The sequence below is a fragment of the Centruroides vittatus genome, unplaced genomic scaffold (genome assembly GCF_030686945.1).
Source record: "Centruroides vittatus isolate TY-2023 unplaced genomic scaffold, ASM3068694v2 contig_391, whole genome shotgun sequence".
Lineage (NCBI taxonomy): Eukaryota > Metazoa > Arthropoda > Arachnida > Scorpiones > Buthidae > Centruroides > Centruroides vittatus.
The window spans coordinates 3648380-3671353 of record NW_027122207.1 but is presented as its reverse complement, the minus strand read 5'-3'; the positions used below and the strand labels follow the sequence as shown (position 1 = coordinate 3671353).

The 22974-nt window shown below is 30.0% G+C and overlaps 1 protein-coding gene across 1 annotated transcript in view; it reads right to left on the bottom strand.

Annotated features, from left to right (window-relative positions):
* The window catches only part of LOC136975909 (condensin-2 complex subunit D3-L-like), a 46767-nt gene that overhangs the window by 10447 nt on the left and 13346 nt on the right, over positions 1 to 22974 (bottom strand). Inside the window, exons 3-5 of the mRNA XM_067271073.1 lie at positions 20777 to 21018; positions 17056 to 17207; positions 10454 to 10643 (exon numbers count right to left, since the gene is read on the bottom strand). Coding sequence (XP_067127174.1) covers positions 10454 to 10643; positions 17056 to 17207; positions 20777 to 21018 — 584 coding nt within the window. The remainder of the gene's footprint in view (positions 1 to 10453; positions 10644 to 17055; positions 17208 to 20776; positions 21019 to 22974) is intronic.

Here is a 22974-nt window from a genome sequence, read left to right as displayed (position 1 = left end):
CAGAAATCTGTTCATCACCAAAAGTTGTGGCAATACTTGCTGCAGAAAGATCAAGTAGTTACTTTCGGTTAGATGAAACGGCAACAGGTAAGGTCCAATGAGGTGATCCTCCAAAATACCAGCCCAAACATTAACCAAAAACTGACTCTGTTCTGCATGACGACGTATTGCATGCGGGTTATCCTTCGCCCAGAAATAGGCGTTATGAGTGTTGAATATTCCTTCCCTTGTGAAGGGTTCCTCATCAGTAAACAACACTTTAGCAGGGAAACGGGGATCTGTAGCACACTTTCCAAGATACCATTGTGCAAAAGCAATATAGGTGCATAATCATCTGGTTGCAGTGCCTGGACACGCTGCACGTGATACGGATGCATGTCTTGTTCTCAAAGAATCCTCCAGATGCTGGAACAGGAAACCCCGACTGTGTGCACTACACTTCACGTACTCACACTTGGAGTCTCCTGTACCTGCTGTAGCACTCTCTCTTCAATAGCCTGAGTCTGTGTGTTCTTACCCGATCCCTGGCAGCTGTTTGAAATGAACATGTCTCAGCTAACCTCTGGTGCAGGCTTGCAAAGGAATTATGGCTGGGAATATGCCTCATTAGATATTGTTCCACGTACAAGCGCAGTGCAGCTGGCCCACTACAATCTGCAGCCCCATACACCAAATGCATATCGGCTAACTCTGCATTCGTATAATAAGCCATCCTACTAATTCTGTGTCCTTGTGCGAAATGATTCCCTGCAAGAATGCTCAGAACTTTCGTGCAATGCCATCTACTGCGTAAGGAAAGCATTTCCGACCCCACATTGCTATATGATTCTGAGTCATTGGGATGCACTCTACCCCTCTTAGAAGTTCTGAAGCGTTTAACTGAGACATCCTGTATATATCTAAGAACCACTTCAAAGAAGTTAAAAAATATGCTAGATAGGAATTCCAGATGGAAACTATTGGCATAAATGGTGTGATTTTGGATGAAACAATATCTAGCAAATCTTCTGATTTTAAGTCCAAGGGAAATAGTATCTTTCGTGTGTGCCTCAATTATATCTTGCAATGTAATTTTCAAGATCATTTTCAAGGTACAAAACTGTTGTTAGACAATCAATTCTTTCACTGAAGAAAATTTGTCAAAATATTTCACTGTATGTAAATGTACTGTACATACTATATAAATAAATGTTTATTAAATAATATGTAGCTAGTTTTTAGAAAATATTTAAGTGCATATTTTGATTATTTTTGTGTCATATATATATATGCATAAAATGGCAGTTTTAACTGCCTAAAAATCCAGGTCTTAGTAATCACAAGAAAATAGTAATCTCCATGCAAAATTATCAGATCAATCTACAGGAAAATTTCACCACAATTAGTAAATTCAGTTTATAGAAAATCAATTATAAATTGCAATCAACAAAAAATATTGTATTATTTATGCTACAAAATTATACTGTTTTAAGTAGTATTTTCTTTTGTACAAATAAAAATCCAGGATAATGTATTAGGAAAATTACAAAAATTGATAACTAAATACAAAAAACAGTTTGCAGTTTTCTGTGGCCATTCACAACCATCAGAACACAATTACTATTAGTGGAATTAAGCTTTGTTCAGAGGTTCTTCACCTACAAAAGTTAAATTGCTTAAAAGTCCTCTGGCAATGGATACTTGTAAATATCATGGTGGAAAGAAACAAGGTGTTCCATTTCTAAATCAGAAAAAGTGCTGATTTGCACATATCACATAAGAACAACCGCCCATGGTCAGTTCGTGCATTAGCCTGCTATAAGGTATAAAATTAGTAAGAATAGCCAAGTTTTGTATTTTGGAAATGGTTATTTTTGCAGTATTTGGTTGTTCTAATCAATCAAATCAAAATAAAGGAAAAAATTGCATTTCCATTGTTTTTCTCAAGACAAAAAAATGTGCCCCCAGTAGATTTTTGACTGCCAACATACAGACAAAATCAATCTGAAGCATGGTAAGTACAAACTAATTTGTGTGTACAAAAAGAAATTTTAAAATAGTAATTAATCCAAAAATAATCAAAATTAACAAAATAATAAACTGATATTTAATAGCAGTAATTTACGGTTAATAAAAATAATTTTAAAAGATTAATGTTTCCTAAAATTCATATTAAATATTAGTATTTTTACTAGTTAAAAAATAAATATAAATTAGCTTAATTCAGTTAGTTATTTTTGAGGTTAAGCTGCTTCAACCTCATTAATTCATGTGATCTATTTTAAATGTTAATTTTTTATTTTTTCATAGCTGCTATCTTTTGAAAGCATTTTCAACCAGGTGATTATGAAAACTGGCTACAAATGGAAATGATGAATGCATCACTTTGTCTTAAATCACAAATAGTTCCTACATTGAATTTGAATACATTGAATACATTGAATTTGAATACAGATAAAGAATTAAACCAGGAAACAAAACATAGTATGAGAGCTAAAAAACAAATGAACAGATCTTGATGAGATGTTAGAAAAAGAACATAATTATTAATATCTTTTTATTATAATGATATTAATAATACCTTTACAATGAAGAAAATGTTATAATTACCAATTTTTACTTTTAGGTTGAAGACAACAACTTGTAGTAAATCATCATTTGATAATAACAAAATAGCCAATAAACATGGAGCCACACAAACCAATTCTTTATTTAGATTTACTCGACATAAAATCATTCGAGAACTTTGAAGGAGACATCCAACAAGACAAGCATATGTTAACTCTAAAGATAAAATAAAGTCTCAAGAAAGAAAATGAGTCTTTACAAATCAACAACAAAGCCCTGGAAATTAAAGTTGCCTCTCTGAAAAAGCAACTGGAAACATTAAAAAATTAATTAACAAAAACTTGTACCTGTGGCCAGATTTACTGTCTAATGAATAATAGAAAAAGCAAACAATGGTCATGTGAAAACATTGTACTGTACATGCTATAACACTAAGATGCATCAGTTGAAAGGCTTACAGATTCTGGAAAGACAAACTTCACTTTCCTTTATCTTGTGTTTCCACATTATGCAGATGGGTGGCAAAACTTAACTTTGAACCTGGTTTCTTAGATAAAGTATTTATTTTAATGTCACACCAACAGCATTTATTAAATGACATTGATAGATTAGTTATTTCTTTTGATGAGATATACATTTTTATAAAGAATAGGTATGGGGGCCCCCATAAGTCTTGTTTGACTGTCAAGGTCAAAGCCTTGTGTGGGGAAGTGAAAGCAACCTATTTACTACAATTTTGATTCAATTATAACTAAAGAATTTTTAATAATTATTATTGAAAAGTTATTTTCAGTAGGTTTTCTACAGTTGCTATCACCTGTGATCTGGGACCAAAACATCTCCAACTGTGGAAGGCCCTAAATATTGGACCAAACCAAGATGACACTATATTCAGTAGCCATCCTTATGATCTAAGAAAAGTTTACTTTTTTGGTACCTCCTTAAGTTGGCAAAGAACCATTTCTTGGATCATGGCTTTTGGTATACACACTTTAACAGGTTCATGGCGTCAGTAGATAAATGTTTAGGCAGCTGCTGGGTGTTACGAGTCACCTGTGACTTGTAGTCTATTTTAATATCGAGCAGCACGAGTCACCGGTGCTCCTCGTACTACTAAATTAATATACAGTCTACGCCGCATAAGTCAACACCCCAAGGGGGAGTGGAAATGTGTCGAGTTATCTGATGTGACAACTAATTATAATTATTAAGTTTAGTAAGAGATGGCGCCTAACGCCAAGCTCTAGTGCCAAATTGAACTAAAGCAAAGTTGGAAAAAAAAAAAAAAAACACAAAAACTACAATTAGGAAAATACAGTAGTGCGTTATACAGAAGTATAGGCTTACAATACATTGTGTCCTCCATTTACAATTACTCTGTAGATGAAAAACTGAAAAATTTGTTTAGTGTTGTTGGTTTTGAGCACTAAACTGTCTCGACTTTCTTTTTCAACGATCACGAACGCCTTAAAAACATCATCTTTGCAATTGTCGGCAAGTAACGTCTAGGGATTCTTAATGCCTCTAGCGTGAGAAAATGCAAAATTGGATTCTGGTGTGACGTTGATGTAGATTGTATATTTTCTTTTTGTTTATCTGTTATTATTTTATACATAAAAATACATAAAATGTTAAGGCATTTTTTATTAATATATATATATATATATATATTAATAATATTAATATATTATTAAATATATTAATTATATATTAATAAATAAATCGCCCCCCCCCTCCTGAAAAAAATGAGTTCGCACCACATGTGCAGAGTGAATTCATTTTTTCAGGAGGGGGTGACAACTTATCGGAGTGTGGGACAGCAAAAGTATGTCGACTTATCCAGTGGTGACAAGTTAAACGGTGTCAAGTAAACCGGACTTTTTTTAACATTAATGCCTATTTAAGTCGTCCGGGACTACAGAAACTGACTACTTAACCGATGGTGTCGACTTATGCGAACTTGACTGTATTTTATTGCACCTAATAAAATAATATCAACATATCAAGTATGATGTTTGTAGAATTATGTTATCAAAACATATGCGCCGCCCCACGGAAAAACAAGCAATTATGTTTGTCGCCCTAACTAGACATATCCATACGAGTCACATGTGCCTCGTAATGCCGTGAATGTGTTAATAGATAGAAAATGTATCAAACAAATTCTCACAAATTTATTACTGTATCAGACATGAAGACTGCGCACAAATTAACATATAGTCATTTAAAAGTTCAAAGCACTCAGAGACAAAAAGTTCACCCCACAGTTCAATTATTTTCTAACACAACTGCAAAAGCTGTCAAATATTTAGAATTGAAAACCATATTAAATTAGAATGTTGCTTTTACTGCCTCGTTTATAATTGAAAGTATAAATGACTTATTTGATGTCCTTAATTCTAGCATGAAATATTATCCAAATCCAAAAAAGAATGCTTTTGGCATAGATTATGATAACCAGGTGCAAATTATAAATAATATGTCAATGATCATTCATTGTATAAAAGTGGACAAACACTCCTCCACTTTCAAAAGGCATTTCAGTTACAAATGACTTGGTAAAAGGTTTATTTTGTCATCTGAGAGAAATATATAATATTGATCCTGAATCAAGATATTCTGGAGAATTTTTTCTCAGCTATAATGGGAATAGGAGGAGCAAATAACAAATGTCTCAGCCAAATAGATAATGTTGGGGAAGAAAGTATTTTAAGTTGTCAAATATTTGGCAAATTGGATGCTGATAGTAGTGATCCTTCAATTTCAAATTCTAAGGAATCTGTAGGAAAAGATTGGTTGAATATACAATTCAAAGAGCCAATAATTGAATGTGATTTAATAACTTATATAAGTCAATTTGGAATATTCACAGTTATTTCATAAATTTGAATCTGAAATTATTGGTGACAGCATGAAAGAAGAAGCTTTAAGATATTTTTCAGGTTTCATTACCTATAAATTTAAAAATGTATATCCATTTAGAAAATCCAACAAATAGTCTTCCAGAGCCACCAAACGATACAACAGATTAACTATTTATGATTTCTATTGGAAATCTCATATACCCAAGTGATTCATATTAATTCAATATTTGAAGATTTTCATCAGTCCAATATTAAAAAAGATTACAAAGTAAGAAACAAAGTTTTTAGTGAGTCCAAATGAAACCAAATTGTGCTTTATCCAAAAAGGTAATAAAATATATAATTAAAACAGGGCTTAAAGCAGTCATGGCAATAAAAAAAAGTGAGAAAAGAGAGTTCACACTGAAAAAAAGCTAAAAAAGCTAATAGTGTTAAAATGAACGAAAACAGGCATTATTAAAAAAAAACACAAACGCACACATATTTTGTATCAATAACATTGCATATGATATTAGATTGATTATTAAGTGGACTGATAAGATTAAATATGAAAATAGTTAGGCCGAGTTTATACTCCAGAAAAGTGACCAGTAAGACTGCATTAAGCCAGAACAGGCCCGCATTAAGTTTTCATGTGCCCCGTACAGAATTCCCACCATTACACAGCAAAGCAAATGGAATAGTAACATAACTACCAGAATGTGTTTCCATATAACATGCCAAATTTCAAATGCCATTTATTTCAAGGTACATTTTTTGATTTCTTCATAAAAAAATGTAATTAAAGAAGAAAAAAAACAACTTCTGGCAGAATCAGTGGGTTGCATGTTCATTATATAGCAGGGGTGGGCAAGCAAAAGTTCAGTGGGAGCCGAAATGTAGGTTTTGCAAAATGCATGGGAGCCGCAGTTCTGTACTTTTTTACTCTGTACTGCAGTTCTGTACCTTGATTTTATTATATAATATAAAACAAGTATTGAATTTTTTTAATAAACATATTTTCACAAAATTGTGGAAATAAAACTGTAAAAATAATAATAAAAGGCAGAAATTAACACTTTCAGCAAGAGCCACATAAAACTCAAAAATGCGACTCCGAGACCACATGCGGCTCTCGGAGTCGCATTTGCCCATGTCTGTTATATAGCAATACCACTAGTAATTGTGACCCAATCATTTATTTGGTAATTTTATCAATATTTTTTAAATGATTAAAAATAAAATTACAGAATTCATTACTGGTAATACTAGTCTCACAAATCTATTCCCCTGAATACAATAAAACAATTTGTTAGTCATTCGACCCACAACTGAATGAGAAGAGAGTTTATGAAAACAATGTAAGCAGTTTGTTGTCCTTCACAGTGGGGAACCGGCAGAGTCTATTACTTTTATGGGAGAAAATATACAAAGCTTTCTACTACCTGAAGTTGAAAAATAATACAATCCCATGAAATTTAACAAATCTGACGTTAATAAGTAAATGATGAAATTATTTACAGAGAGTTGATATTTGATAAGTTTAGTTTTTTGCTCTTATAGAACAAATTACAGAAATTATAAATAAAAATCTCATTTTTTAAAAATTAAAATCATAAAATTTCGCTTACAAAAGATCGAGATGGAACGCACGCTTTTTATTTTTATAATCACTTTGTTTTATTAGACACAGATATTATTCTTATATAGATTTATTAATTATAATAAACATACATTATGTATAAAATTACATTAAAATAACACTGTAATTAACGTCTGAAATGAAAAAGTAATTAAATCGAGTCTCGCCTCCATATTAATTAACGCGCATTGATGTAGCCAGAGTTTGTTATGGGGGGCCTAGAGGCTGTAATTTTCTGGGGACCCGCTCTGTGGCTCCATCTGGAAACCCCTCACGCCACGCGACCTCACCCGGGCTTTGCAGGACACCACCATCATGCCGGCATCCTGACGGATTCCTGATCAGCAGTGCTCCACAACAAAGGCCAGGACCACCTACGCCCTTTCGCCCCCTGTTGGTACAGTTGCGTGTCATCTCGCCACGTGGAGACGCTTTTGGCCCGGCTCTGGACCGAGACAACCCCGTTACATGCTTTCCTTTACTCTCGGCATCTACATGACTCCCCGGGGTCCCCCCATTGTGGCGCAGCGGAAACTACACTTCATTACTGGCTACATTGCCCCAAATACACTATAGTCCACAAGGACCTAGGCAACACGATGACCCTAAACATGTCTCTGGTGCGCACGCTGACACCTATCTACTGGCTGCCGGCCTCCATCACTCCTAGTCAACACGTGGCGGCGCTGGAGCGCTACATTAGCCTCACTAGCCGTTTCGCTTAGCAACTGGCAACGTCGGTCGGAAAAAGAGCCGCAAAGGCTATAATCTCCATATTAAATTAAATAAGAAGAAGAAGAAGAATTTTCTGGGGAGGGGCACCAGGTTAACTGGGGGGGGACGTGCCCACCCATGCCCCTTCCTGGTTACACCCATGTTAATGCGCCACAGTAATTAATTGATCACGTTGCATCAAATTAAATAATTTATAAAAATTAAAATAATAAATACGTTTATAAAATAATTGGCTGCATCTGTTCGCAATGATAATGTAAAACACACTGTACTTATAGTTTAGCATTTCCGATATTTAATTTAATTTTTGAATTTTAAAATATAAGAAAAACAATTTTTTAAATAAAGTTTTATGCATTGATATCTGCAACTTTAGATAATACAAGGATATAAGAATCCATCAAAAAAGTTATTAATAATAATTAAAATCCAGAAAAAATATAAGTTTCTTTTGAGGTAAGGAAACTTGTAAAAAGTCAGGTATGCGATCACGTGACGCCCATCTCCCCACTTTGTGTAACCAAACAATCGAAGTTGAAATAAAACCCCAGCAGAAGTAAAAACGAACATCGGCGCATGTTCACAATGTATATAGGACAATAAACTTGAACGGGAGCGAAGATGAGACATGACACCATGTAATTTGTGCTAATTACTTTCTAATATTAAAAAATTAAAATCTTCAATAAATTATAATTAAATTAATTTTTTGACTGAGTTTGACTAGAAGCATATTGAAAAGCTAGATTAAAGTGAAAATAGCAGTTTTTTGATGCTAAATATTTACAAATTAATTTTTTAATTTGGTGCCGGATTGACCGACAGCTGTTCGAATGCGCACGCGCATGACGAGTTTTATAGTTTCTGTCGAAATGGAAAATGAAGGACACCGTTAGAATGCAGAAAACCATGGTGCATGCCAAATATATAAGCACCCACTTAAAACCAAACTTTTGTCTTTGTCTAAAGATTGTCTCTACAGAAGTTATTAATATTTAGGATATTAGTTTAAAATCTTGTATTTCCTGGCACGAGATTCGCTCGATCTTTAATTTTACAGAGTGCTAGAAAGATACAAGCTTTGAAACGAGTGTCCTACAACGTTTTATTTAATAATAACAGTAGAAATCAAATTTATTATCGCTCAACAATTATTATTTTTGGTTTTTCTACGGTAGTCAAAAACAAGTAATGTCATCATTTAAGCTAAAGAATAGCAGGCGGTTGGGAAGAAGTTTGCTTAGCAACTTACTTCAGAAAGTAATGGATTCTATACGATTTTCTGTTGCTAAAACATGAGTTTCTACTGTTAGTATTAAATAAAATCTATTTCTTTCTTTTGTCCACTGCGCTTAAATAAATACAAATGCTAAAAATAATGCTGTATAAAAATCACTCTTAACGCTGAACTAGAAGTGTACTTATGTCTTAATGCAGCGTGATTATATCAAAGTGCCGCGGAGATCGGTATTTCACAAGGATACAAGCAAGGAGAACCCACGTGCAAATTCCTACAGCATGTGCAGAGTATCAAGCTTTGGGAAGCTCCTCGTTTTGTTAGTTTATATAAATGTAGTACACTACATGTGTATACGACAGTGCCTTATCATGTCGCGCACGGTCCATAAGGCATATGGGGACGTGCTGGTCGCTATTTCGCTCCTGAGCGCATTTACGAAAAAAAAAATTTCACATGGGAAGTGAAAAAAGCTAAAAAAGTGAGTTTTTCTCAGAAAAAGCTAAAAAAGAGAGTCACTTTAAGCCCTGTTAAAATAATACACTAATACATGTACATGACCTTAATATGAAGATCAGTGAAATTAACATACAAAAAAAAAAAAAACAAAAGGAAAATAAAATTTATAAATACTTAGTCTTTTTTAATGTAATGTTAATCAAAGAAAACCATTTTAAAAATTGTTTTGTATGAATTCTTTTTAATTGTCTATTAGTTTTAATTTGCATTTGTACTTGATTTCTTATGTAAAAAATATTGTGTGAGATTAAGATGTTTTTTTTAATAAATAAACACATATTTTAAAAGCAATGTTGGATATAATTTTAAAAAAAACACACATTTTGCTAAAACATTTATTAAATATTTTAAAATATCAAAAATATTTTCAAATATTTAAAGAAATGTTTAAAATTAAATTTAAAAAACATCATCTAAAGATTATTTGTTAACGATTGTTTTCCCTCTGTTCATTCTTGACATCATGAAGTATGCTCATTGGAACACCTTGTTTTCTTCCATGGTAAAAATTTTCCTTTGTAAAAATAAAAATTCAGAATAGTGTGTATTAAAAAAATTCTAGAGCCTCTAAAGAAATGTCAATTCTGTTAGTGTAGATTGGCTCTGACAGTTGTGAATAAACTTACAAAAAACTTCAAAATGTTTTTATATTTAGTCTTCAATTTCTGTAATTTTTCAAGTTTTTTACATTCTATTATTTGTTATTGGAATGTTTTCACATATTTTTTATAATAAATGATTTAAACAATGCTTTTACATGTTTAAAATATAAGCCAATATTTTTATTATACCTGATGTTAATACAATAAAAACATGTTAAAAATATTCTAAAATTAATTTTAAAAGTCATGTTTACTATTTTAATTTATCCTATAATTTCAATAAATAAATTTTCTAAAAATATTTAAATAAATATAGAAATATTCTTACCTATATCATCATTGAAACCAGAAGCAACAACACTTTGAATTATTAAAAATAAACGTGATGGTATGCTATTGGGAGAGAGCTGTGCTAATTCACCCAAGGTAAACAGTCTTTTTATTACTTGTTCTTCGGTATAAGAATTCATATCATCCAACTTCTCTAAAATTACACTAGATAAATATGTATCACAATCCTGTAAAAAAATTTTAAACCAATAATTAGTAAAGCTCAATTTAAGATATATATATTATAATAATGTCATTATTATACATCAATAGTAATAAAATATATGCAAACATTTTCCTCAAAATATCCACTAACAGATGCTAAATATGTAATTCAGTTGACATAATTTTATATATTTTTATTTAAATTAATGAAAATTACATATATAAAAATTATTGTTCACATAAATTTTTTGACATATCTACCTGATTCTATATTTCTATTATAAGCTATAATTTCCAATAATATCTATCTTAATTGATTGTCTTCAGTCACTTAGAATGCTTTTATATAAAGAAAAACTTCTCTCCAAGTCCACCAAAATAATAAGGGCATTTTTAAACAGCTTATAGCTTCAGGAGCAATATCCAGTTATCAAAAAATTCACCAGATAAAATTTTTGTTACTTGTGTTTAAAACAAAAGGAAAATGATAAAATTACTTGTTGACCGGATTATTAGTTGTTCCGGTCTATACAAATTTTTTTTAACTGTAAGACATTTACTTGAAATGACAATGTCAAAAATCACTTGGATCAGTTTTTTTTGTAAACATCATCTTTCATTGATATAATATAACCAATAATACCTAGGACTGCTTTTACATATCTCAATAAATCTTCTACCACTTTTATAGATTCTTCTAATAGAATGGACTGCTTTTCTAATTTTAAAATAGTCTCAGAAACTAAGTTAAAATTGCTACTTATATTGGTCAATTACTGTCTTAACATTGGTTTGGCAAAATTATTTTTGATTTGGTAATTGCTAAAGGGGTACTCTCCTCAAAATTATAAATTAAGATCTTTATCTCAGTAAAATATTTTGAACAGAATAGCATCTAACTATATATTCCAATGAATAAGTATGGGCTTTGATGGCAAAGAAACATTAGGAGGTCTTTCTTTATATAACTATACTCACAAAAGATGGTTTATAAAAGCTTTTTACATATTGCCTATTAACTCACTTACAAATAGAAACTGATTTATTTTGCAATTCTGTTTAGTCCACAGGCTAGATATGTAAAATGAATTAAATTTGGATCAAATATTTTAAAATTTTGTCCAGCTTCAATAATATAGCTATCAGCATCAGAGACCATAAGCATGATTTTATTAAAAGGAATTACTTCTGACAAAAAGAAATTTGACAAATTTTTTTGAGTAAATCTACATATAGCATGACTAATTTTATCTAGTTGTTTTATATCATATTAAATATAATTTGCTAACAGTTTTATTAGGTAAAATACCTATTAACGAATTTGCTATGTATCAACCACAAACATCAGCAGTTTCATCTATCATAAAATAAATAAATTTGTTTTATGGTATTTGTGTTCCCTATGCAAATTAGCCAACCAGTCAAACTCCATTGATAATTCATCTATTGGGTTGTTCGGAAAGTAATTTCGTTTTTTTATTACTAGAGGAATTAGATGTATTTTTATCAGCCAATTTGATTTTAAACCACATTTTCATTATATACTTCTACAGCTGACATTTTAAGGCTTATTTGTAAAAAGTTTTGTTTGACTCTGTACAATTGTTTTTTTTTTTGGTGACCAATCAAATATGGAAAATCGAAAGCATCATTTTCGGCATATTTTGCTTTTTTATAACTAAAAAGTCAAAATGCTGTTCAAACAAGAAAAGAATTGTGGTACATGTTTGGAGAAGATGTGTTGAGAGAAAGACAGTGCCAAAACTGGTTTACAAAATTGCGTTCTAGCAGTTTTAATATCGAAGATACACCACATTCTGGATGGCCATTTGAAGCCAATGAAAACAAAATAAAGGTACTGATTGAAGCAATCTGCCATATAACAACATGTGAAATCACTACAAGATTAAATCTGTTAAATTGAACCATTTATTATTACTTAAAACGAATTGGTTTCGTTTCAAAGCTCGATATATGGGTTCCACATGTTATTAAAGGGAGATGCTCTCTATGGTGGGATTTTAAAGAAATTTTTTTTTGAGCTTTTACCAGACAATTTAACCAATTGACTTGAAAGTGTACTGCTATCGAGTAAACAAATTGAGTAATATCATCAAACAGAAAAGGCCAGAATTGATCAACAAACAAAGTGTATTGTTTTACCATGATAATGCCAAATTTCACACAAGTTTGGTAACTTGTCAGAAACTGTTATAGCTTAGATGGGATGTGTTACCACACCAACCATATTTGCCAGATTGGCACACTCAGATTATTACTTGTTCCGGTCTATACAAATTTTTTTTTAACTGTAAGACATTGTATTACTTGAAATGACAATGTCAAAAATCACTTGGATCAGTTTTTTGTAAACAATGATCAAAACTTTTATGAATGTTAAATCATGCTACTACCAGAAACAATGACAACAGGTATTTGACTAAAATGGTCAATATATAATTCAATAAAATATTTATTTATTTTTCTATGAAAAAAACGAAATTACTTTCTGAACAACTCAATAATTTCAATAAAATAATATCAAAAAACTCCGCAAGAAATGTAACAAGATTTAGAAGAATTGATGGGGCTGATTTCAACATAGGGGAAAGAGTCCAAGACTGAATTTTTAATACAGATTCGCTAGGAAACCATTGATGCTTACTGGATGTGAAAGACTTTGAGAGAGGGGAAGAAGGTGGAGTCTGAGACATTGGGTCAGAATTGGGTTCAATACTTCCCATTAACATTAAAACACAAAGTAGTGAGTGTAAAATCGTATAATTAGAACAAATCACAACATAGTGATCTGATCTATAAAACACATTTTCCAGTTAAACATTGAGTAGTTAAGATCTCAAGTTAGCTCTTCACAAAAAGTCATCCGCACACCTCCCATTTTACCAGCTATTATTGTTTGAGTGAGTAATGTGTATAGAGACTGATGAAAAATGTCATCCTTCTAATCAAAAGATCTTTATTTGAACAGAATAAAACTAGAAGCTTTTTAAATAGACTCCACAACACACATATGAAAGAGTTAATTATTATATAAGTGCAATAAGGTACTGTCCATCTAGAATAGTCTACATAAAAGGTTGACTACATCTCTATACATTGAAATCAACACACATTACATTAGGGTTGTTTTTCATGAAGTAATTTCAATAATTATTATTTCAAATATAGCTTAAATACAGTAGAACCTCTATTATCCGGACTAATTGAGGATGAAGGTAGTCCGAATAAGGAAAAATCTGGATAATCAGAAAAAATAATAATTGACAGTGCATATAGTATGAATAATTTTTATTTGTCTAGATTTACACATAGCTTCAATATTAAATTATTTTTTATTAAGAAATTCAATTAACGATTTTTGTTTAAAACTAGCTGTTCTTTTTGAAGCTGCTAAATTGCAAATACTTTTAAGACATATAAGTTGTCCTGAGTTACACTCTTCTTAGCTCTCAAACCACTTCATGGCGACATCTAAGCACTGAAAGCTTCAGAATATGTAGGACCAATATCTCTTACTTCGCAAATCTCTTTGTCTTCTCGATCTTGTTCATCTGAGGCAGATATTTCTTTAATTATTTTCTCATCATTCAAAATTTGGAATCCAGGATCAGTTCGCATCGCAATTTAACCACTCGGTTACATCTTCTTTGTCACATTCAACACATATTGAAATTTGTACTATTGCTTCTGCAATGTCTCCTATACCACTTTCTACTGTTACTGGAATTTACTAATGGTCTTTTCAAAATTTTGTTCCATGCATTCCATCACGTAAGTACATAAATAGTGTCGCAATTCGCCAAGTGCAAATCAGCAAATTCATACAATTTTTGTTTATTTTGAACAATCCAGATAATCGAAAATCCAGATAATAGAGGTCCAGATAATCGAGGTTCTACTGTAAATTCATTATCAATATGATCACTTCAGAAACTACAGAAGAAATGAATAATCAGACATCAATCTCTCTACACAAATATTTATCTAAAATGTTTAAGATCAAAATTTGTTATTTTACTTAATAAAAAAATCTATATAAAAGTTTTTAATTTTTTTGTTAACATTTTAAGGAAAATGAATAAATTTGGTAGAGAATGTGTAGCTAAAGCACTTTTATTTGACACTACTTTCATCTAAGTTGTAACTTGTAAATTATAGTGACACAAAACACTGCATTAAGAAAAATCATTACTTCATTGAAATGTTTACAATATCCAGATAATAGAGTATTGCAAACATTTCAAATTAGGGCAACTATACAGTTGAGTACTTTACAGGCATGCAATGTAATCTTGTAATAAAATTTCTGAGAAATTTACCAAACATTCCTGAAATTTGATAATTTGAAGAAATGTGCATCTGTATGCAATATTTAACCAAATATGCACACAGAGTATGAAATATATGATAAATGCAAAAGCTTTTTTTATTCTTTTTTCATTGTTCTTGACCCAATATATGACATCTTCAAATTAATCAAAAAAAGTTAAAAATGCAAGATATACATTTTGTATATCATCTAAACTTTAATACAGTAGAGCATCGATTATCCGACCCCTGATCAACCGTCACATCGGTTAACCGACCGCGTTCTAGTCGGCAAATTCAAATGTCCGCTAGTGATGTGTTGCTACAATATTTGGCTATGTCTTGGCTACTTTAATATTATTTTTGTTAAATTTTTGCGTATTTTAGCTGGCAACACTGGCTCGACCATAAAAGGGAAGCCAGTACTTAAACCAGGCTTAATTTTCTATTTTTCTTTTTGTATTTATTTTTGCAAAACAAATAATTTTTAAGGATACAATAGCAACGATTATTATTTTAAAAAAATTTTGTTAGGCTTAACATCGATGAAACTTCGTGAAGTAGGTTAATAACGATATACTATCAATAATATAATAATTACATGGGATATACTAATATACTATACTAATAATGTATTTTTTCATACTTTTTGGTTATCCGTTTTTTCAGTTATCCGACCAACCCCAGTCCCCAATTGAGTCGGATAATCGATGCTCTACTGTAATTAGTAATTAAAAAATAAAGTCTGATAACTTAAATAAAATTATTTGGCAATTTTCCAAATATATTATTATTATAAATATGTAAAAATACCACATTTATTTGAAGAAATGACATCCTTTAACAGTAAACATCCTCTAATAAACAGTGCAGTTGCAAGAGGAAAAATATTATAGATGCCCTCTAATAGTGAGCACACCGTCTATTGGAAGAAGTAAGGCTTATTGTCACTGAAAAATCAAATTCTCTCCAGTGTTGTCACTCTTACCTTATCTTAAAATAAAGTGTGAGTATGTTGTGTTTCATTATTGTTTGAATAATATTGTGAATTACTAATTACTACTAGTATTATTAATAATAATAGCAGTAATATATAGCCCAACATAATCCAACAATTGTTTGACTTTAATATATAACTATTGGGTTTTAGATGTTTATACTTGCACAAAATTATGAAATACATAACTGATATATCATATCTGAAGATATATCTCAAAGATATATATAATACAGTTTAACCTGATTATAACGTCATCGAATATAACAACAACCCTAATATAATGTCAAACTTTTATCGGTCCCATGATTTTACTATACTAGATAATGTTAAAAAACCCACTTGTAACGACATTAAATCCTGTTTTAATGTCATATTTGAAGCACTTCCAAATTTTATTTAACAAAAAAAATACTATGTGTTCAGTCCTAGGGTCAGAGTTCACTTTCCTAGAAGGACTGTGGGTGGTGCTCTTTCCACATGACTTCGGTGGGGTGAAATTCGCCACTTTTAAATGACGTGACGATTGGTTATTATCATTTTTAAATTACTTCATGCTAAATTGTTAAATATTCTAATATTTTTAATATAACATATAATATCAAATAGTTTATAAATAAATAATTGAATTCTTTTTAACTGGCATACATTAATTTAACCTTTTGTTGCCTTTTGATTCAACATTATTCTCAAAACTGGAAGTTCCGCCATTATTGAAACTTAAGACAAATAGAAATTTCTTATAAAATGTAATTTTTGAAATTTTTAATTACATCAATGTAAATAAAGTTTATTTAAACATGTAGTTTGCATTTTTATACATACGATAATAAATTATTCATAATAGATACATCATAATAGATACAGTATACTGTATTATCATTAAGAAATAATTTTACGGTAAAACATACAATGTAAAATTAGAATGGAGTTTATAATAGATTCTTAAACACACTTGGTACGTTTTATCAGACTGAAATTATGACCCCGCAGATAACGACACTCGGTTATAACATCAAAAAATTGCCGGTCCCATGGATGACGTTATAAACGGATTAAACTGTATTAACATTCAAATATAATATAAAAAATTATATAAATTTACTTACCGTAATAACTTCCTTACTGAATGATTTTATTTTTTTTTGATTTTCTGTGCTCTGACTATATAATGCAATGTAAATATTACATAATGTTTCAACACTTGAAGCAATTAATTCTGGTATACATAGAAATTTTTTTATCTGTAATTCAAGATCATCTGGAAAAAAGTTATATCTAAATGAGAAAATATTTTAATGAAGATTTCATTTACTTATAATAAAAATATTGATAACACTAAAATATTTTTCTACTCTTACATTTGATAATTTACCCATTAAAAAATTAATGACATATTCTGACTTTCAGAATAAGATTTAGAAACATTTTTTTTTCCAAATAAAATGCATTTTTCAAAAATATTTTGTTTATAGGTTTAAATAATACTTTTATGCTCATTATAATTCAGTAATTTTCAAATCTAAACTATGACTCATTATGCATAAAAATTTTTTATTACAATAAATAATACAATACAAAAATTATAAATATTCAGTGCTTCAGAGGAAGTGATCTCTGAAAAATCATTTAAAAAATATAGTGTATTAGAAAACTAACACAGTTATCAAAGTCAATATCTAAAAAAAGAAAAATAATAAAATCAAATAAAATTATATTAGAATTATTAATATTGAATTGATTAAATTTTATAAAATGGAAAATTGACTTAAAATTGTTTTATAAATGAAAATAATTACAATTTAAAACTTCATTAAAACTATTACGGGAAAACTCTCCTAATTCCATTGTAAATTTCTATCATCAAACTCTATTATTTTTAATTTCATTTCAAATCTACTCTGTATATATAAAATATTTAGCTTAAAATCCTCACAACACTTTTTTCCATCAAAAACTAGAAATAGCAACACTACAAATTGATGAATCAAATTTTTGTTATGAATAGTCTACACTTGAAATAAGTGGCAAAGCCCAGTGGACAAGCATGCAAAGAGAACATAAAAGTAGTCTGAGCAATATAATTTCTTATTGATTACAAGACTTCCCATTCTCAAAGTAAAAATAAAATTATGTAAAATATTTTAAAAATGTTCTAAAAAATTTTTTTATTAAAACTTTTAAGTGACTTTTTTTAACAGTCTAAGTGGCTGTTAAAAAAAGTTTTGATAAAAGATATACTATTGAGATGTACAAAAAATAAAATTCAAATTAAAAATCAATACAATACAAAATTTTTGTCAAAATTGTCATTTTACTCTGATTTCCTCATTGGTTGTAATAATTGGCCATGTATAGTACTGTACTGTATGTGTATGTATAGCCCCATCTTTATGAATGAATGTGCAGAAAATGAATGAAAAAGAACTGTGCATATGCTTCTTTCCTATTCATTTTCTTTATTCTGCACATTCCAAAAGCAAAAGAAAATGTAACAAATAAACTCTTATTGAGAAAAATTAATTTCTCAATAAGAGTTTCATTAAGAATCTGCCTAAATCATCAAAGCTGTAATCAGTACAAAAAGAAGTGCAGCAAAATAATGTTTTACATTATATTTATGTTTCGTTATATGTTTGTTATTTTTTGTGTCATTACAATTGAAATATTTTACTACTCTATAGAGTAGGGGTGGGCAAGCAAGAGTTCAGTGGAAGCCAAAATGTAGGTTTTGCAAAATGCATGGGAGCTGCAGTTCTGTACTGTCGTGGCAGATAGTATGGTAAGGCACGCGATTTTATTATATAACATAAATATAATATAAAACAAATATTGAATTTTTTTAATAAACATATTTTCACAAAATTATAAAAATAAAATTGTAAAAATAATAATAAAAAACAGAAATTAACACTTTCAGCAAGAGCCACATGTAACTCAAAAAGAGCCACATTTGCCCATGCCTGCTATAGTTTGAATTTAATTTTTTTTACAATTAAAAATTTAAATTTTCGTCTAAATTGTCATTTTACTGATTTCTTTAGTGGTTCTAATAATTTGGCCAAGGACTGATGGATAGTTTCAAGAAAAATCATGATAGCAGATGAATATGTCTGTGGTGCAGAAAAGATTTTTTAAGTTTTTAGTGACTCTTGGTAAGTTTAGACAGAGGAAATGTTTGATGAGTTCACAGTTTTTAGTTAAATTTGGCAGATAATCCACATCATTGTATAATCTTGGCAGCCACTGCAGACCCAGAAATTGGCATAGCATCTAAAGTAAAATGATAGAACATCAGTTTTTGAAGTTCACTATAATTCACTGTGGTCCATATGCAGTATTCCTGTGCAGATACAAACGTTGATTACAATAACAAGTACAAAACACAAAATACTTAATGCACAATAGCAATGATGATATTGATGAAAATATATTTCTTTATGTTTTAAACTTAGAAACTTCAGTGATGAAGATATGTCAAATCATCAACAGGAAACAAACAAGTATCCTTGATTATTTTCAAAAGACATCTTTAACAGTTTTTATCTTTGAGTAAAATATGTCTAGAGTTGCCAAAGTCCAAAAGACTTTTAAACACATAAGTAAGTTAAAAGTAAATTTATGACATATTGAATATGATAAATTAATTTATAATCAATCAGATTTTTAAGAGATTCACTATAACAAATAATGTTAAAAGGTTAATCTTTTATTATTATTTTATTTAGTGAATTTCCATTTAAATATGTAATTTATTTTTAAATTAACATGCAACATTAAAAATTATATTACAGTAATCACTCATTATATTGCAAATTTGGATATATTGTGCTTTTTTTTTTTTTTTTTGGTTCCCCAAATTTTAAAAGCACTTGAATTAATAAATTTTAAAATATCAATTTCCATTGAATTTCTTTTTGCAACGAAATATAGTACTTTATTCCTACCATTGTCTTTGAAACTACCACTGCGGTAAATAATAAATTTGTCAAGATCTAAATAAGCAAAACAGATGGACAGATCAATTATCATTTATGTTTCTTTTTGATATTAAAAGTTGTTTATTTATTAGTTTTAAGTACTGTCTCCTCATTTACAACTTTCTGTCAATTCAAAATTTCGTAATTGACCCTATTGCCTCAATTCATATAACGTGAAATTTCAAACTGACAGAGTAATGTGTAGGGAAAAGATGTCTTTATTTCTGAAGTTCTAAAATTTTTATACAGTAGTAACTTTGCTTTTTAGAGAATTTTCACTCTTTGTAATTTTAGAAGTTTTGATGTTCTATTATATGTTCAATATTTACTTTTTAAATTTTGAATTACTATAGTTATAATTTTTATTGCAAAATATAAATTGCACAGAGATGATAATATAAGGGATTTATTATGAAATATAGTACTGTATAATAAAATTGCAACTGATATTTTATTTTTATATCAACAGTATTTGTCTTTAAATGTCATTGTTAAATAAACAATATTGCTAAATGGGTGTTCATAGTATCGATGTTCATTTAAATGTCAATATGATATAACCACAAATAAAATTCAGTATTGAAAAACTAAACTTATTTTATATCAAACACATGCTAATGAAAGAATAGAGAATAGAGATTCCATAGCATGTATAATCTGTTCAGTAAAAGCCCAAGAACTTTTAATACTCAATTATATCACACCACTGAATATGTCACACTTTCTCTTTGTCTCCTGACAAGCCTGATATAACTAGGGGCTACTATATTTAAAATGCAATCTATTAAATAATAATTATAAACTATTATTAAAATTTAATTAAATTATCACATCAAATTTATTAAATTACCTTTAATTATTTCTAGTTTTTCCTTATGAAATGTATTAGCAAGATATCCAATTACTTTTATTATTCTTTGTAATGTTGAAGTACAAATGGTTTTCTTATTCTCTTTACATTCTTCCCAATAATTTAAAATAAAATGTGTGTCATGAAAATCTAAATAAAGAGCAAATGATGCAAGAAGTAACCATACAGCAGGATCATTAGAACCTCCAACATGACATTTCAAATGAGTTATCATGGATTCTCTGAAATTATAAATTTGAAAAACTAAATTAATTTATTTTTATTTGTTTCAGTTACATTAGGAAAAGTCAGACTAAAGATTTCTATACCTCACATAACAATAAGAAATAAAAAGAGCTAAAAAGATGAAATGAGAAAAACATTAGAACACATTAACACAATAAAACAATCACAAATATGAAACTTTTAAAACAAGTTTTCATAAAGGATTAATGTTACCCTTGGTGACAAGATTGCGGCTCATCTCTGATTCCAGCAAGGAAACAGTGGGACACACATTCTAACCTAACCTAACCTATTCTAATAATTTGGTTGCTAATAATTATGGTAATTTATTAGAATAGGTTAAGTTAGGTTAGAATGTGTGTCCCACTGTTTCCTTGCTGGAATCAGAGACAAGCCGCCATCTTGGCACCAAGAGTAACATTAACCTCAAAGTATATACCAGGGGTGGCCAACTTTTGTGTGCATAAGATCTACTTTTTATCGTAAAAATGTGTCGCGATCGACTTGTCGTAGGCATAGTCTAAGTGGCGAGGGGGGTGTGAAATACATACTATGTTTATACACTGTGCTTCAGTACGAGGTGCACTCCCGCGAGCTATGGGTAGATAAGGAAAATATATGTTCAAAACTATTTTTTATTTTTTAAATCACTTATTAAGTTTTCAAGATATAGGCTCATAAAGAAATTAAATTTTCAGACCCAACTTTTGATATTTGCAGTTACGAGTTCATTCCGTACAGGCGGCACCTAAAAAAATCGATTTTTCGACACTTTCAAGATAGATTTTTATTAACTTAAAATATAATTTAATTTTTTTTATCAATTACAATGTATAAATTGTGGTACTATTTGTTCCTAAACTTGAAAAAGTTGTTATAAAACTGCACAGTACGGCTGATAATTTGATTATAAGATTTTACTTTCGCAATTTTTTTTTTGGCGAGGAAAATTTATCATGGAAGAATGATATAAGACTTTTAGACTTATTTTTTGCTAATCTATCATTAGCTCGGGGGAGTGCTCTTTGTACTGAAACACCCTGTTTATCTACCTACGTAAAACACAACGTAATTATTTAACGGGCCAAAATACTCACGTCCGGGAAAATTAAAACAACATGAGTAATTATTAACAATATTTATTAATTCAAATTAGCTACTGATAAAGGCAGATTTAGAATTTATTTTATTACGTTACATTAATGAGAGGACTGAGTTTGCACGTCTTTTACCAAGGAAACATAATTAGGTGTATATCCTGACAAAGATAATAATAATGATTCTTCAGTATGGAAATCAGTCCGGACAGAATGTTTAGTCTTCGTTAACTTTAAGTATGAAAATGCCAATTCACACAGGTATGTAGTTCCGAAACAGGAATAAATATATTTGCTACATTTGGTGATACTGGGATATTTTTCTCAATTGACGTGTTTCCAAAAATCCAAAAATATAGAGGTCTGTTGCCGAAAACGCTCACTTATCAAGTAAATAGATAGGTAAGAAAAGCCATAATTTAATTTAAAACATAAAGAACAGGTACTTACATTTTAAACAAATGAAAAATTGAAACTCAACGTTGTCACCGTGGATAAACAATATTGATTAATAATAATAATATTGTTAATACTAAAGAAGAGAAGCTACCGCATGACAGTATCAAATATTCAAGCTAAATGGCTGTGTTTTCTACGAGTCCAGTCACAACTGCATGCATATTGTTGCTTTTGCACGTTACGTTCACGCGTTGCATTCAGTTACAAGTGTAACACATTAAGTCAAGACATCGCGAGTGATCGACCAAAATTGGCATCGCGATCGACCGGTCGATCGCAATCGACTTGTTGGCCACCCCTGGTATATACCATATTTTACGGACTATAAGACGCACCTGAATTTTGGAGGCAATTTTTCAAAGACAAAAATGCGTCATATAGTCCATAAAATACGGT